This window comes from Python bivittatus, unplaced genomic scaffold (genome assembly GCF_059951505.1).
Source record: "Python bivittatus isolate LINGU-HERP-01145 unplaced genomic scaffold, Pbiv_v1 ctg000680_np1212, whole genome shotgun sequence".
Lineage (NCBI taxonomy): Eukaryota > Metazoa > Chordata > Lepidosauria > Squamata > Pythonidae > Python > Python bivittatus.
The window spans coordinates 5,296,189-5,314,329 of NW_028277095.1; the positions used below are offsets into that span (position 1 = coordinate 5,296,189).

The window sequence follows — 18,141 nt, forward strand, 5'->3', positions numbered from 1 at the left end:
TCCTTTTGAAGCCACCTAAATCAGTACCCAACACCACACCTTACAGCAGCATATTCTAATTCATATTCTAGAATCAAGCACAGGCTGATTCTAATCTGAATGAAGAACTATTTCCTTCTCAGTTTCAGGTCTTTAAACAATGCGCAGCAGATGAACTGGGCACCTCTGTGCTGGCACAAGTCACAAAATGCTGCCTTGGGCACATGGCACAACAGACGGGCAGAGGTTGCCTTGAGGAAGAGATGGGAGGGGATAGAAGACGTTATGCATTCCTGCCCTTGAGAAACACCTAGTTTCTCTTTGCCAACCTTGTACTACCTGTGTCACTAATTCTGTACTAGGGGTGGGGGTCAAGAAAATCAAGTTGGCAGCTGGGATCATGCTATGGAAGACCTGCACCTTTTGTGAGCATCATCCATTGATCTCGAGATGGCGGCCGCCATCTTGACTTGTTTGACCCAGGCACATGCACAGATGCTCCTGAATGCTGGGGCAACATGGTTCTGCAGATCAGCCCTTTGGCTCAGGTAAGAAGGACCTTCAAGTAGATTAGCTGCTACCCGTCTTACCCATTGGAGGGGAATGTCCAGGATATCAACTCTCTCAATACCTAAAAAGAGAATCCTGGGATTCTCCCAGCCCAATTCATTGAGAAGATGCAGGAAGCAGAAAGCTGATTACATTCACCTTCTCTCCTGCTGTCTCTTTTGCCACTATGCCAATATAAGCTCAGTTCCTACCTGCCTTGGGCAAGGCCCTTGGATACTCTCATTAAAATGCAGTGGCATTAACACTCTTCTTCATACCAACTACGAAGCCTGCAAACCAGCATAAATATGCACTACGTTACTGGTGACTTGGAGGGAGGTCAAGAACTAAGAACACAGCACGACGGCCTGATTTTTTCCCCCCTTTCTTCTTCATTTTATTATTAGTATAAAAATATTTGTACATTTCCGTCAAATAAATACATTTCAATAACAAATAAATTACAATTTGGGGCAGGGCAACCAAGCTGGGGAAACGAGAGACTGTGTTCATTATGTACATACTAGCGTTTTAAGGAAGAAGGTCCAGGAAGAAGGAAAAGAAACATCAGCTGATGATGGCGGGAGAAGCATGCAGGACAGGAAAGGGAATGGCCACATGGAAGACGACCAGGGCTTGGAATGGATGTAGGTAATTGCATGCTCCCTACTAGAAAAGGAGGGCAGAGAAATTCAGTTTTGTTCGTGTCTTTAGGAAGGGCATTTCTCTCTCTCTCTCTCGCCGATGCTCACTGGCTGCATTCATACGATATGTTTAACCTTGTGGCCAATGTCATCTACATTCTGGATTCACCCAACGCACTGAACCATCAATTCACCAGCTAGGCTTGCACATCACCCTAAAACGAGCCAAGGTTTCCACAAACCAATTCACATGTGGGGTGGCTGCCTCTGCAAGTCTTCACTTGACCCAGTTAAGCATCTTGGGTGAACAAAGCATTTTTCCATCTCTCTCTCACATACACACACATTCGTTGTCTGGTAGAAACAAAATGTCACATGTGTCATGACAATGAGTGATGCAAAGAACGTGATTTGTGTGACGAAGCATGTGATGGCACTTGTTTCTCTTAATCCACCTGCAGAAGACCATCATGTCCATGTGCGTGAGTACACACACACACACCCTTCCTGAAGCTGCATGTATCTTGCAGGAAGGAGAAGTACCCTGCAAGTATCCTGCAGAAAGGGGGCCTGGGGTGCTATGAAGCAGACAGGGCACATGATACGAAAGAGCCCAACTGCACAATTTGAGGGTGGGATTCTCTCACTGGTACCACCCTTCTGCAAAGGGAAGGTGCAAGGCATTAGCAGGGAGAGTGTGCCATGTGGGACTGACCCCAATGCTTGCCTTCATCCACTCTCAGAATTACCCCCGTCAACCCATTCCTCTGCATGTGGCCCAAAGAGCCCCCTCAAAATTAATAGGACCAAAACACATGGATGTCTTTTTTTGGTGAAGATGCGAGAGCAAAACAGACATCTTCAGCCTTGCATTCCTTAAAACTCCGGCTGGAACGTTTGGCCCACCGACTCCAGTGACATCAGACCTCCTGGAGCCCCCAGAAGGATATCAGGACCAAGCGTTCCACACCCCCAAAAGATATCCCACCACAGCTGGAAAAGGAAAGCTCTTGTGTGGGTTGAGGGTATCTCTTTCACACACTTTTAAATGTGGCCATGAGGGAGGACGCCCAAGCTACGGCTAACAGCGTTCCCCACCCCTCAACGTACCCCTTCTCTTCGGTTGAGATTCCCAACACACACCTTGCACCTTTAGGAAGCCTGTCTTTCCAAGGTCCCATTCTCCCCAAAGTGGTCCTACTTTGGGGGTGGGGGTGGGTATTTGCCATCCTCCTGGTCCCTAGTTTTGCTTTCAGGGAAAATCGCTAGCTGCAGAGTCCCACTCTTGCAGGCAGCCAGGACAGAACAGAGAAACGTGGAATCAGTAGCTATGAAGCTAACAGCAACCTTGGCACGGGAATTACACTCCAGCTTGCCTTTCGCACAACCATTTCAACATCATTCCCGTGTGGCTGTTTGAACTGAAACAGGCTTGGGTTCGGCTCAGGGTCTCCCTGCCAAAGGGCAAGTCTCTAGACCAGTGTTTCTCAACCTTGGCCACTTGAAGATGGGTGGACTTCAACTCCTAGAATTAATTCTGGGAGTTGAAGTCCACCCATCTTCAAATGGCCAAGGTTGAGAAACACTGCTCTGAAGGCTCAGACTGAACATCCAGGGTGAAGGAATGAAGACCACCACTCACAAAACCCGGGGAATGGTCCCAAAGGAAGCACAGCAGGGAACACTGAACGATGCAAGAGCTGCGAGGGAAGGGGTCTTGGCAGTGTATCAAAATTGGGGATGTGAGGAAGCCTGTTACAAAAGTGTCTGGGTTCTTTTCTTAAAAAGAAAGAGTCGTTTTGGCTGGGGGCAGTGATCCCGGCCTAGTTGATGAGGTAGTTGAGTAATTCGTCAGACAAGTCTGCCGGGCAGCTCACACCGAAGACTCCTCGGGATTCGAGTCAGGCAGAGCTTGCCTCTGCTTCAGCTTCCGACGCAGCTCTTCCGCCAAGTCACTGTAGTCCGGCCGCTCCTCGGTGCCCAAATTGAGGCGGATGTAGCCGTTGGAAGACGAGCCCCGGATGTTGCCCAGGTTGATGCGGTTGGGTGAGTGGAGGTGCGGAGACTGCAGAGGCTGGCCAGGAATGCCATTAGTGGTGGGTGAGGGAGTGGTGCCCCCGTTCTGGCACACGGCATGACCCGGGACGATCTTCAGGGAACCGTCTGAATAGTAGTAGCTGGCGGGGTCCCAGAGCTTCTCGTCGGAGTCCGAGGTGGTGCTGGGAATAAAGGTGGGGCTTTTGGGCTCTTTGGGCAACTCAATGGGGTAGACAAGGGTGCTCTCAATGGCCTTGGAGCCTTTCTCAAGTTCTTCTTTCAGCCTGCGCCTCAGGGAAAACACCACGAGCAGGAGAACCACGCAGACGGCTGACAGAGCAATCACCACCACCCAGACCAGGCCCAAGTTCTCCAAGGGAGCTCGGGTCTCCAGCGACACGGCTGGGCCGGACAACACGCTGACCTGGTAACTCTCAGCCATCAATTGATTCAGCTCCTCTAGCTGGATGCACTTGTACAACCCAGCATGCTTCAGACTGATGCCCAAAACAATCAGTGCCTGAAGATGAGCATCATAGACAACTGAACTCTGTTTTTCAGCCAAATCCTCCCCATTGAAGGTCCAAAAGGCCTTAGCGAGGTTGGAGGTGAGCCGGCAAGGTAGCACCAGGTCCGTTCCAACCATCACGGTGATGTTCTTGGAACTCATCTTGGTCCCTGTGGAGAGGACAAGTAAAAGACAGAAGAATGGACTGGGGTTAACTCTGTCAGTTGATGGAGACCCTAATCAATTCACAAACTCTGTGTATCAAGCGTCAACATGCACAAGAAGTCCTGGAAATAAGATTTAAAACCTTAAACAAAGCAAAGGAAGTCTTTAGATCAAGCTACATGGGTAGCCCACTTCTACTTATGGTGGACACGGGACAGCAGGGATACTTGTTTGGACTTCCCTACCCCTCTTTGTTGTCCTCCTGGCTGGAATGAGACCTTTGGCAGAAAAATACTTTCTTGATCTCCACAGGTTTCATCATACCCAGGATTCTAAACTTTGCAAAGAGCTTACAGCAACAGAGCTATTATGTTATTTAAAAACACTGATATTGTGCTTTTCAGACTGATGGGCTCCAGAGTATTTTAGGCCCCTTACAGCCAAACACAGGTATTCCTTTTGGTGGTGCCAGCTGAGGATTATGAGAGCTGAAGTCCAACTCATCTGGAAGACAGCAGGTTAAGGAAGATCGGTGTATGCTTTTGAGGTCTATAAGTCACTTCATCAAATGCATGATGTTGATGTAGGCATCAGGGCAGAGTCAAATGCGAGATCAGCAGACCTCAAGAAGGTCTATAGTTTATCCTTCAGTTTTAAAATACTAAGGATTTTTTTTTTTAATCAAGTGAACCTAATCTGGAGAAAGGGCTGGACAGAGGTGGATACAATTAAACCTTCTTTTACTAAGAATACAAGGTTTGGCTAAGAATCTCTTTGAAGGGATGAACATGTTTGGGGGCCCAAGGGCTTGGTCCTTGAAGGGGATGTTCATAGGCTGCAAAAGTCGGCTGTGACAAAATGTTATTTTCACTTAAATTTAGTCCATTAATGGAATGTTATGTTAATTCAAGATAGACTAGACTAGGAAACCAAAGTCATGCAGGTTAATCCTACTTTTATTATAAAGTTATGGTAACAGAATCTTGCAAGACTGAATGTGCTTCGCTCCCACCCCCCTTCATCTTCATGAGAACTAGGGAGGGTCATGTCTGAGACGCTTTCTCAAATTACATTTCTGCCCCAGATAAATTTCTTTCATCTGACCATTGTCTTGGTTGTTGCTCTTCCTCTTGTTCCTCAAGGTTATTTCTTTTGCCCATTACATTCTCAAGCCTGTTACTTATGATTATTCTGTGAAATTTAAGAGTTTCTCCTTGTGGGTCATGCTAAAATTACAGATTGGGGTCAATTCTCAAAAGAGGCTGTGGGGATGTCACTGAGTGATATGGCATTGTGGACCATCCTGAGGTCACAAATGTGTGCCCTGATCTGCCGGGGAAGGTGGCTGCTGGACTTTGGCCTGATCTTACTCTTTGTTTCCTATGGCTTAATAGCTTCCTTAAGTGGGTGCAATGCTGCTATGTAAAGCCATAAACATCCATTCCTTGTGAATTACGATGTCAGTGCAGTATACATTTAAATAAGCACGGATATTTGTTGTTATGGAGAATGATTGGATTTGTCCCACTGAAACATTTTGCACTTAAATGCCTTTTAGAGCTCCAGAAACTTGCACAATTTCATTGCCCAGCCGTAATCAATTATTCTTCCATGTCTGATCCCATTACATCACTTTAATGGGTTGTTGTGACAACAAAATAGGGACATTCTTATGGTCTAGGTTGGCATCAAGCTAGGATCAGTTAAAATCTCTCTCTCTCGTTCATAAAGTGAGCCTGTTTGAGGGTCTGCAAATGGTGGGAACCCAGCCCTTTTCTTAACATTTTGTGCGAATCAGACCGTGGTGGTTTCATGTCATGGGGATCTTTGTGTTTGTAAACCTGGGTTGTATGTGTTTGTAAGCATGTTGTATGAACCCAGCTCTTTCGTCATTTGGGAAGTTCTTAGCCCAGCAAGAGAGAAGGTGGATGAATTAGACATCCCGTTCAGGCATTCCCATTCTGAAAATGAACACGTTTGTTCTGCGTGTCTCCATCAGTTTTTAATTATTTTTATTATTCTGTTCTTTCCTACCATTAGCTAACCTGGCTTCCTCTCCGAAAACAACTTCAAAATATGTCTCAACAGCTTTCCACTGTCTTGCACATTCTGTCTACAAGGATTTCACACTTCAGCTTTGCCAAGGGAGGCCAAAGGCAATAACCTTCATGTCCCATGAACAGGAAGAAAGGCAACACCTGTTGTCTCTTCCCATAAGCACTAACTCTTTTCAGACAAGGTTTTGAACCCCACAGCGGCTAGCAGAAATCACCTCCACTGCACCTCCCACTATGGACCCCACAGAGGATGAAAGCACAGCATGTCAACTCTAAAGGGAGAAAGCTGGACCACATCTGTATTGACAACATGCCCCAACAATGCAACAACCACTATGCTCACGGAACATACCACAATTGTTCCCACCAATCCCTGTGATACTTGTTTCCCTCCAGCATCTGTTCATTTCTCTGACTACTTTGAGGATGGTGCTTTGGAGCAATCACAGCTTCCACGCACTGTCGACTGTAACATATTTCACTGGTATTATCCGCTTCACTGATGGGAGCCATCCAAGTGCTGGGAGCATTCTGAAACTGATTAGATGGGCTTCTCCGGAAACCGGCTGTTTTCAAATTGACAAGGGAAGGGAACAGCCACCCAGACTATGACACCAGACGTAGAATCCATATTTCTAAAATTCAGGAAGCTTTTCAAAACGTGGCATTTGAAACATGCATTTGGGGACTAAGGCTAGAATGGGGCGTGTCCCTAGACTGGGGATGAATCTGGCTGCTCTGATATTGTAAGATGTTATGGTTTCTATGATAATGTTATAAATTAGGTTGAATTTATATTATGATTTGATGCTTTTGGCAATTGCGATAACTTTGATTTACTGTCATGGTGCATACGGTATGTTTTGCTGGCACCCATTTCGAGTCAGGTGATTGAATAGATCATAAAACTATTTGCAATAAATAAATAAATACGTAAATAAATAAATGAGGAAGACAGGCAGACAAAACAGGATGATGGGAGGGATCCTTCGTTTCTCCAAGGCACCTGTAGACAAAACAGCTCTTTTTAAAAAATCTACCTTGGATGAGCAAGGATGAAGATTTAAAGCTGGGCACATCTGCAAATGGAAAACTAAACTTAAAAAAGGAGAGAGAGAGATTAAAACTCACAGCAGCAACTGGAGCAGAGTTACTGGTTGCTAAAAATGTGGAGCACATTCTCTTTCTCTAGTTTATGAGGTATGAGCCTGAAGCTTGCATTTGAAGCTCAGGTAACACTATTCTGGGTTGACTGCCGCGAACACCCAAGCTGCTGTTAGAAAGTGGTTGCAATCACAGGGCTTCACGCGTAAGAGGCTTCACTTTTGATCCTGCCATAGCTGAGGACCCTAACCTCTTCCTAACCAACCACACAGGACTGTTCAGACAACAAGAGTGCCTGTATTTGTGCAGATGGTCCCAAACAGCCCCAAGCTAGATATAAACCAGTGTTTCTCAACCTCAACAACTTGAATATGTATGGACTTCAACTCCCAGAATTCCCCAGCCAGCATGCTGGGGGTTGAAGTCCACACATCTTCAAGTCGCCAAGGTTGAGGAACATTGATATAAACGCAGGAATTTCCCCAATATTTTTAATAGAGTGGGAATGAACAAACGTGTTCCAATCCAAAGGCACATTTGAAGCTGATCTTCATCACACTCCCTGAGCCAGCGTTTCAAAACACACGGTCGTGCTGGTAACTGCATCTTCATTTCAGAACACCAAGAGTAAATATTACAAAACTCTCTCTCTCACACCCACAAAAAATCGCCAAAGAGTTGACATTTCTTTGGAGGACTGACCTGGCCTGGAAGAACGCAAGGGGCTACACATCATTGGCTCCGTTCTCAAATCCTGGAACAGCGCTGAGGTCCTGTAAAAGCCAAAAGTCAATCCATCACCAAGGAGAAATAGAACTAGGCTAGGAAACAGTGCCAAGGAATGATCTAAGGATGAGAAAGAACAGGACCAAAACTGGAGTTGGGTGCATTGCGCTCGTGTGCCAGTTCCCTGTGCTGATGTAGCTCTTGGCATCCAAAGGTTACAGCCTTGTTGAGAAAGATCTGGTTTCTAGACCTTATGGTTACAGGGAGGACAAAGGGGTTGTAAACCACCCCCACGGCCCCTTCGCCTCTTACCCATCGTAAGCATCGATGCGGACACAACGACTTCCGTTCCAAGTCCAAGCACAGTACGGATCCTTGGCGAGGATGCAGTCGGAACATGTCCGGTACTTGCTGCAGTCGGCCACAGGTACCTGGATGACTTGTGAATTGGAGCCGATAAAGAGGACCCTCTAAGAATGAAGCAGAAGAAAACAATTAGCAGGGCCAGATCTGGCGTCCTCCTGTTTCACCCCATCCTGACGTTGAGGAGGCCTGAAAAAACCACCTCTGCCTTCTGAAAGCTAGGGATCCTATGTGCCAGACAGACTATGACAAAGATCTCTGGCCAAATGTGGCACCTTAATTCTGTTTATTCTGTCAACTAAGTTTCTAGCCCTGATGATTACAGAGGCAGGCAACTTCTGAGGAAACCTTTGAAATCAGAAATTGGCCGTGGCTTCCATAATTCTGTCTCACAGGCCAGGTTCAACATTATGCTGGATCAGGGCTAAGCTGGGTTGGGTAGCGTGTGGTTCAACATCTTCTGGAGATCAGACAGTGCCTTAGCCTGTGGGGTGAACCAAACCATCACTAGACCAGTTGATTCACTTGGGTGCAGCACATGAGAGGAACACAGCAATTCCACTTGGCTAACTTGGCCTCGGGTGTAGCATATTCTGTGAATCCAGGTCCTCTTCTATGACATGCTTCTCCGGTTCCTGACTGGTAACTTTCTCCTATTACCTGACGCCTCGTTCCACCAGATCCTAATCGCCAACAGGCGCCTTTACATGCCAATTATCAGATATAAGATAGTGGCTTTAAGTTGCACCGTTTATTCTTGGGGAGGTTGCGTGTATGCACAGCGAGGACAGCCCTGGGAGGAACAGTCAGTACTTCCTGAAATTTCAACTTTATCCTAGGTGTCAACTTTCCCCAGCAGCACTGGCAGAGAACCACCATAACACTAAAGGGATGTGTCTAAAGGCTTCATCTCAGTAAATGCTGCCACTGTATTCCTGCTTCCTGAAGTCTGATGGAACAAAACTCACGGCAGACACATGATGACATCACTGTGCACATTTCATTCTACCAACCCCCCCTCCCCTGACCCCCACCTGCAGATGTTCATGTTTTCCCCAATGGCATCAGGACATCAATGTCCAGTTCTTCCCAGACAGCATGGCCAAAGACTAAGAATTCTGGGAGTTCACCAACTTTGGAACCCACCATATCTGGACCTTTCTTACCTTTTGTACAGATAACACCAGGCTCTTGATTGGCTGGGCTTCCTCAAAAACTTGCAGTTCTTCTATGAGATGGACACCCGAAGGCAAGGCCACCGCCTTGTGCAGCCAGCCATTCTCTGCACAAAAACCAGATCAGGGTAAGTGCTTAGGAGACCGTTCAGTGACTATAAGGACCCCCTTCTTAAGGAGAGGACATCACTTGGTGGCAAACACCAGCTTTGCATGCAGAAGGTCAATCCTGACATCTCCAAGAGGGCAGAAAAACTCCCACTGATGCTCAGAGAGCAGCTGCCAGTCACTGCTGGGAAATGTGGGCTAGCTAGACCAAGGTCTGACTCAGCAGAAGACAGACAATCTGCTTCAGCCAGGGTCCTCTGCATCTGAGGGTCAACCACCCTCTCAACAACCTTCCCTAAAAAGGAAAGGTTCAAGACTGGACCACAGTTATCCAACCTTGTTGGGTCTAAGGATGACCTCGAGAAGGGGACATACTACCATCTCCTTCAAGGCAGGAAGTACCACCCCCCTCTCACGGTGAGGCATTAGCCACTACTTGGACTCAACCACGTGCCCCCTTCCAGGAGGTCTTGACCAGCCAGGGACATGGGCTCAGAACAGAGAACCCAGGACAATGTTAAAGTTGCATTGTTTGAGTTGGGTGGCCATTTCAATGCTTTAAATAAGCAAACATCCTCTTTTCATCCTCTCTTGCCAGAAGAGTCCAATTCCCAATGCTGCTTCAACATCATAATGGCACTTAGGGTACACCCAGTCCTCCAAATGCAGCCAGTTCAGCTCTCTGCATCCAAACATCAGCACTAATTATCGCATTGCCCGCCAGTCCTTCTAATCCATATTGGCTTCTCTTAAGAGACAGTGGTTTTGCAGTCCGGCTAGATGGAACGTGGGAGGCCACGTTTAAAATGAGCTGTTGGGTTATTGCAATTTTTACTTCTTGCTTTGGTGTTCCTTTTTTGCTTTAATCACTTTCTGCTGAATGCTTCAAAAGAAGGATTTGTTTATTAAAAAATCAGCTAAGTGGTTAGAAGAAGCAATTAAAACATCCCTACCAACTAAAAATACTCCTTGATGAAGGGAGTTGTGATTTATTCATTTCGAAATTGCTAATAATAAAAATGGCAGATGAGAAGCTCTGTCTCAAAAGAGGCATTTCACACTTGTTTTACACACAGGAGAAAATGTTCCTAGTCACATGATCCCTCCTAAAAGTTTGTCTCTCTCATCTCTGATCAATTTTTAACTAGCAGAACTGAACAAAAATGTCTGCCAATGCCTTCCAAAATAAAGCAAATTATTTTTCTGATTATATTTTATGAGAGAGCCAGCCAAAGATGTTTTAGAGCCAGAAAATAGTGGGGTTTATCTCTTAAATATTAACCCCTCAAAAACAGCCATGTGTGCCCAATGTGTTAAACCACAAAATAACTCCTTTTTTGTGTCTTTGAGTTGGTTTTGATTCCTGCTGATTACACAGAAAAGCAGTTTTCTTGGCAGCATTTTTGGAAGTGTTTTCTCCTTTTCTTCTTCCTGGGGTTGAGAGAGAGAGCCTGGCCCAAAGATACTCAACTGGCCTTATGCCTAAAGCAGGGCTAGAACTCACAACCTCCTGGCTTCTGTCCTGGTGCCTTTAACCCCTGTGCCAAACTGGCTCTTGATAAAATAACTAAGATTAAAAATAACCAAGATTAGCATGCTGCAAAATGTAGCGGTCAAAACTTTGATTGACTCTGTGAGACACGTTATGGGAATCCAGCTGTAATCTTGCCCTCTTCCTGGCGTTCCTCAGCCCGTACCTGTTCCAATATACAGCACTTCGTATGGTTTCCCATCCAGTCCATGAACTCTTTCCACCACCAGCTGGGTGAAGTTGGCATCCTTCTTGACCAGCAAGGGGCGGTTGCCCTGTGGTGGCACGGCCTTATCCATCAGCGGGTGCTTCTTGGCAAAGTTCAGGGTGTTGTCTGGGAGCTCCAGAGAAGTGGAGAAACTGTTGTGCCGGTGCCAATCTGTGATACACTGGAAGAAAGACAACAGAAGCGGGATTTAGATCAGAGCTTAAAATACAGGGACCTGGCAAAAACTTGGCTCTGGAAAATATAGGCTTTACCAAGCCTACCGAGCTATTCATTCTGGAAAGCCATGTGCAACCTGATTTTTTTTTTTTTTGCATACATCAAGTATTAATCCTTGGACCGCACTATTTTGTGTTGCACGCATGGTAAACATTATGACACACTTACAGAACATGCATGCAAAGTCGAATTTGCAGAAGTCATGTCATCTTAAGGGGTGCCTCTCCACTAAGGCTCAGTTCTTGCTCAAGATTAACCTGTGCAAAGCAGCGATAAGAATGTTTCCTACAGAATCCTCCTTTTAGTCTCTGGGCTATGAACCTGTCCTAACTGGTTTTTCTGCCCACTGCACCGAGCTGGATGAAATGATCTCTGGGGTTCCTTCAACGTTACAGTTCGATGCTTCTCTATGATATGCAGAGACCGGAGCCAAGAAAGGCGAGCTGCTAGCAAGTCTAAAGCCTTGTATCTCTCCTCCACCTCTACTCGTTAGCTCCTGAACCAGGGAAATTCCTCACCAAGGAACAAGGAGCGCTCACTCACAGGGATGGGCCAGCAGAAGCGTGATCATCTAGATCAGTGTTTTTCAAACTTGGCCACTTTAAGATGTGTGGACTTCAACTCGCAGAGTTCCCTAGCCAGCAGTGGCCAAGTTTGAAAAACACTGATCTAGGGGGTAGGGGACAAGGACAAGAATGAGAAGGGAAGATGGTCTGTGTGCTAGCAAAGGGAACACCACAGAAGGAACCAATTTACAGAGCAGAAGGAACAAAGCATGTGTGCGCACCATGTGTTCCAAGCCAATCCAGTAATAACCATTCATATCCCCCCCAGCTGTACCACCTCACCTAGATATCTCAAGGTGTGACTACCCTTGGATACAGGGGTGCCAACTAACCCAAGTAGTAACAAGAGGTTAAAGAATAGCAAGGCTGCACTAGAAAAATCTGGCTTTGGCAAACAAACCCCAAGAAGTCACCTCTCACCCCCCACAAACTGTATACAGTTAGTCCTCATTTAACAACCACAATTGGAACCAGCAACTCTGACGCTAAGTGACACGGTCGTTAAGTGAGACATCAGTGACTGCGATAGGCTTAGAACCTCATTTCCGCTGTGGTTATTAAGCGAATCACCCGCGGTCATTAAGCGAGACATCATGTGACTGTGACTTGCAATTTTACTGCCGGCTTCTCCATAGCTCGTCAGAAGCTGGTTGTGAAGCACGCAAATGGCAATCATGTGACTGCGGGATGCTGCAACAGTTGTAAACACCCACCAGTTGCAAAGCACCCAAATCTTGTAACTGCAGGGACGCTGCAACAGTCGTAAGTATGAAGAATGGTCATAAAGTTACTTTTTCAGCATTGTACCTTCGAACGGTCACTAAAAGGGCAGTTGTTACGTGAGGACTACCTGCATCGGCTGCTTGGTAACAACAAAGGTAACAAGAATGTCCCCCCCCAAGCAGGACAGAAGGGGCAAGAGTGAGGCATCCTGCCTCAGTGGGGACACGGACTTACAGCTCCTGGACGAGGAACCGGTTCCTGGTCAGAGTAGCGAATCCACTTCTGTGCAATTTCGCTGTATTCCTTGTAGGGGCCCTCAAACACTTTCTGCACATCCAGAATCTGGTACTGGCAAATGGCAGAAACATCTACGTCTCCCCTGGAGGAAATAAAGAAAAACAGGGGGTTGGGAGTTCAAGTTTGAGAAGGTTTATTCCTGTTGGATCAAAACAAGTGTAACAGGGGCATCTGCAGAGAATGGTGAAAAAAGTCAAGATGGCAGTCACGACAGAGTGACCTGAGCTCTGCCCGGTTTTTACGCATGATACCCATAAAATATTTTTCCAGAGCCTTATGCAATGCAAGCTTGCCTCTTTTTAAAAAGGGAAGGTGAACCCCCCGGTCCCTCCCCCTTAAAGAGAAAAAATCTGCAGCCAACATTCAATCTTCTGAGCGCTTTTAGAGCAAAGGGCTGTTGGGTCCATGCCGTCCAAGAAACCCTGTCGTGCCTTACCAGCGTGCTTGGAAGACCCCAAAAAAGCTGGTCTCGCGCCAGTGATCCCCATTCAGCGTGTAGGTCCCCTGGATCCGGTTAAAATGCAGCTGCTGCTCTGGAATAGAGCACAGCAACCGGGCCTTCAGAAACGTCGTCCACCTCTTCTGCAAAGTACGGGCACCGCCAACATCTCCCTGCATGGGAAAGAAGAAGGGCCTTTGTACCACTTCATTCTCCTGCCAAGCAAAAGCTCCACTGCTGATCTTTTGAGAGAGCCTTCCCCATGGAGGGGGAAAACTGGAGAAGAGCATCACCATATGTTAGTTCAGCTAGTCCCAACTTCTGCAATCCTGGGACGATGGGAGCTGAAGCCCAATGAGGGTAGAGAAGCCTGGGCTAGGTGGACAGTCTTGGTCTACTCCAGTGTTTCTCAACCTTGGCAACTTGAAGACGGCTTTCCCCATGGCTGGCTGGGGAATTCTGGAAGCTGAAGTCCACACGTCTTCAAGTTGCCAAGGTTGAGAAACACTGGTCTTCTCTAAGATACATGTCCTCAGATTAATGGCACCCAACATTTTATTAATAATGTATTTACTGCAGTTGGACCTGGTCTTCATCCAAAGAGCTCTGAGTTCTGGCAAATGGTCCCAAAGCCATCGTCTACCCAACTTTGCTAATTGTTGGAGGAACCAAGCGTCACTTCTTTTCTCCTCTAAGCCTGAAGTGTCTGTCCTCAGTTGGCCTCCCAGCTGGGCTGCATCTGTTTCTGGAGACTCTTCAATCCGAGATCAGAGACAGGGAGCCTCCAATGGCCAGGAATTTGGAGCAAAAATAGTCAAACTCTTGTGAGCTCCCCAGCAGCGTCTCCAGAACCAAACCACAGCTCCAACAGACCTCTGGTTGGATGCAGCTCTTCAGATCTTAGCCAGGAGTGGGCCATTTTTTCCCCGTGACTGGCCTAGAGAAACTCACTCCCCAGGATTTGTTCTGATGTTCTTCCAGCCCTACAGGACCCCAGGAAGTGCTGTCCCACAACCGAGGTGAGCCTACCTTGCAGACACGAGCCACTCGAGCCACCACCTGGTCAATGTCACAATCGTACTCTACTGCCCGCTCACTGAAGAAGAAGTAAACTTTGTCGTCATCTCCTTTGTCACTGCCTTTGCTCTCCTGGATGAATGCTGAGCCCACAAAATGGGGTTCTGCAGAGAGAAAGAGGCTCAGGATGAAGAGAGGCAGAGGGTCCCCTCAATCCTCCATCAAATACACCAACAGCTTTATTTTAAAAAAACAGAACAAAGAAAAAAAATAACAAAAGCAGAAAAAAGAAAGCCACAGAACAAAAATCATATGCAATTGTTTTATACACGCAACCCCAGAACACATTCACACGCGTGTATGTTTTACACAACCATTTCAGTAAAGGATGACCATATTTCACTGTAAACTTCCATAGATAATTGACATTTGTAAGCAACTCATTCATAAGCTGTGAGCAACACCGGTTCTTCCACCGAGTATTTGGGGCCATAAATTTATCTGCCAAATGTCGAAGAACATCTCCTCACAATAAGAAGGGCCAAACATCATCTGACCCATGTCTACGCTGTAATCCAGTGTAAAAAATGGGCCTTGCCTGTATAAGATCTCCGCCTTCTCGAATTATAGGAGTGTGAAATCTTCTTGTGAGAAGGGACACATTAGTCATTTTTAGATCATGTCATGGGCACACTCATAAACGACTCTCATGACCCATTTTGTTCCGGTAAACCCAATCAGTTACAAAGGAGTCACCTGCCAAAAATACTCCGTTCACCCCCCTGGAATGTTCTCTATCAGCCCAGTTTCCCTGCAGTGGGCACACTTCCAAAGCAAGCCCTGGATTGCAGCCACGCACATCCAACCCCCCCCCCCATTTTTTATTTTCTAAGAATGCCGATGGGGTCTGCATGGAAGGAGAGGCAGGAATTAGATGGTGCTAAGGACTGGTGCACCGCTTTACAGAATGCCAGTTGGTACCAAAAATTGAACGAATAAACAAAATGTCAGCTTCCCACTTATTTATTTTCAGTTCATTAAAACAAAATTAATTTAGAGCAAAGAGCTTGGGGGTGCTAAGAAAAGTGGGCCTATGCTCCCACCTGGATTAAAGAGATCACATAGCAGAATCTGTGCAAGATCTCTGCCCAGCACCCTGCATATCTATATACCTCCTAGTGGGATCTGATGGGGTAAAGCAACTTCTTGTGCACCACTTTCCAATCCAGATGGACTCCCACAATGTAGCACTCTAGGGCTACCAAGAGATGGTGGCAGAGAGATGGCTGCCAGGAGATACCGCACCCCCAACCTCTTTGTTGCCATCTAGTGGTCATTGAGATTTCTGCCACATCCTGACCTAGCAGCCCAGCTCAACCCTGCATTCATACAATGCGTGATGATGTCCAAAGAAATCCACTGTATTCTGGATGACCATCACGGCCTGGTTCCTAAAACATGCTAAGAGACGGGCTGGGTTCCCACCACATGCTGACCACCCACTGGCCACCCTCATCTGAGTGCAGTCTAGTACAGGGTTCCTCAACCTTGGCGACTTGAAGATGTGTGGACTTCAACTCCCAGAATTCCCCAGCCAGCCATGCTGGCTGGGGAATTCTGGGAGTTGAAGTCCACACATCTTCAAGTCCCCAAGGTTGAGAAACCCTGGTCTAGTCCACTGTGCAAACTTAGTCAGTTTGGAATATACAACGAGTGAGTTACTCCAAGCCAATTATTACAATACAAACAGCATAAGCGATATATACATCCAGTATGTGGCACTTGTGGTCACTGCGATCCTCCCGCTGCCCAACACAGAAAATGTTGGTTCATGAAGACAAACCCTTGTGCTACTAGGTTGAAAAGGCTCAACAGAAGAACCATCACCCTGTCCTCCGCAGCATCTCACCATTCAGCCACGTAGGCAGGTGCTCAGTCTTGACAGAATACTGGGGGCCCAAGTTGCGCAGGATCACGGGATCAGTGCCCAGGAAGTTGTTGTGTGTTGCGGAATACAGCTCTTCCTCTGAAACAAGCAAGGGGAAGGCATTAGCCTAGCGAATGGGAAACCTAGGGGTCCTACCCTAGAAAGAGCAGATGACTGTCTACAGTGAGTAAAGCCAACAGGCAACCAGGCAGGAGAACTTCTCTAGAAGTTGGATCTTCCCTCTGGCCCAAGAAATTCTCCTTTATATCCTATTCCCATCAGCCCCTTTGGCTCCAAACGGAGCAGCCCTGTGGTCACTTACCCACAATGAGGCTTGTGTATCCCTTGGCAGGATCGTAGGGACATTTGCCCTTGCCTTCCTCAAAGGAGAATCTGTCCAAGGAGAACGTGGCCAGATCCTAAAAAAAGACATCCCCCCAAAACATAGGCTGTTGATAAACCTTGATGACAAGCTGGGCTGCTCAAAACAGATCATGGAAGGAAAACGTTTCTGCTCTACTCACAATGTAGGCACATTTGGGCTGGAAGGCGTACGTGCCACAAGTGTACATGTGAGAGCTGTTGTAGGTCTGGAGGAAACGGATGTAGTTGAAACATTCAGTCTGGAGAGAAAGAAGTGGTTTGTTAACAAGCTATACACCGAAGCAGGCCTGGGTTTCGCGTTCGCTTTGCTGTTGCACAAAATTCATCATCCTGAAAATTTAGCCATCTTTAATAGCAGGTATCTAATTCTCAAGGCTGCTAAGATTGGCTTGAAGTAGAAAGATCTAAGAAACCTGAGAGAGGGAGGAAAGGAATTTAGACATCAGAGGGAAGAGTTCAGCAGCCTGCTGAATGTCCCCTCCCCATTCTTAATTTTAAAGAGCATTTTTAATGGAAACTTCAGAATGTACCTTTTCAGGGCAAAACGCGCAGGTGCAGCGGCCTCATTGGCAGGGAATAAGAAGCCAGAATTCAGGTCAACCCTGGCTTATTGTCACTGCACTGCGGGTTGCTACGGAACAAATCTTCCCTCTTGTTTTGCTCCCAGCCACCAGTGGAATTATTAAGCAAATCAGGAATGCCACCCCAACTAAGAATCCTGGCTTGTTGCTCTTTTCACAAGCCAGGCTTTTTTCTAGGCTCACAAATCCTGCCTTGTTTTGGACCAACAAACCTGAAGTTGAAATTTGAACCCCCATTCAAATGACAGTCACCAGCATTCTCTATCTGGCACCCTACAGCCAACATAGAATAATTCACCGGGCCTAATGGAGAGGGATGAATAAACCAGAGATTTGCAATCTTTTTTTAATGAAAGCTACTTCTGATTAATGAAAAATACCCTGAGCTATTTAAACTGATATTAAATATACATGATTCGAGGGAAGTTATTAAGGCAAGTATTTCCAGCACCAAGACTTTCCAGCATAATATTAAAATGATAAGTGGAGCCGATGAAAAACACGGCATTGACTGCGTCCACCAATACAGTGTCACTGGGGTGTCTTTGCTCCCCTCTGCATTGCTTAGATCAGCAAAGACGGAATATTCATCCTGCCCCATAGCAGCCAGCAAAGTTCTACTTCTTTAAAGCCACTCTCAGGGTGAAAAGAACTATCCACAGGATGAATACATCACTGAATGGGGTTAACAGGCATTATTATAAACAAATCTGGAACATGATATCCTCTATGAGAACGTAGATGTAGCTGAACTGACTAGAAAGCTCATTATCCAAACAGCCAAAGTTCTCGATCATCTGCAATAGGCCATCTCAG

General features: G+C 46.5%; 1 protein-coding gene across 1 annotated transcript in view; it reads right to left on the reverse strand.

Annotated features, from left to right (window-relative positions):
• Positions 1-876: 876 nt before the first annotated feature.
• The window catches only part of SEMA4C (semaphorin 4C), a 60,136-nt gene continuing 42,871 nt past the window's right edge, over positions 877-18,141 (reverse strand). The window contains exons 5-15 of the mRNA XM_088152138.1: positions 16,885-16,983; positions 16,683-16,779; positions 16,343-16,459; positions 14,446-14,597; positions 13,414-13,589; positions 12,915-13,059; positions 11,113-11,335; positions 9,299-9,414; positions 8,082-8,239; positions 7,746-7,816; positions 877-3,887 (exon numbers count right to left, since the gene is read on the reverse strand). Of these exons, the coding sequence (XP_088008264.1) occupies positions 3,046-3,887; positions 7,746-7,816; positions 8,082-8,239; positions 9,299-9,414; positions 11,113-11,335; positions 12,915-13,059; positions 13,414-13,589; positions 14,446-14,597; positions 16,343-16,459; positions 16,683-16,779; positions 16,885-16,983 (2,196 nt within the window). The 3' untranslated portion in view covers positions 877-3,045. The remainder of the gene's footprint in view (positions 3,888-7,745; positions 7,817-8,081; positions 8,240-9,298; positions 9,415-11,112; positions 11,336-12,914; positions 13,060-13,413; positions 13,590-14,445; positions 14,598-16,342; positions 16,460-16,682; positions 16,780-16,884; positions 16,984-18,141) is intronic.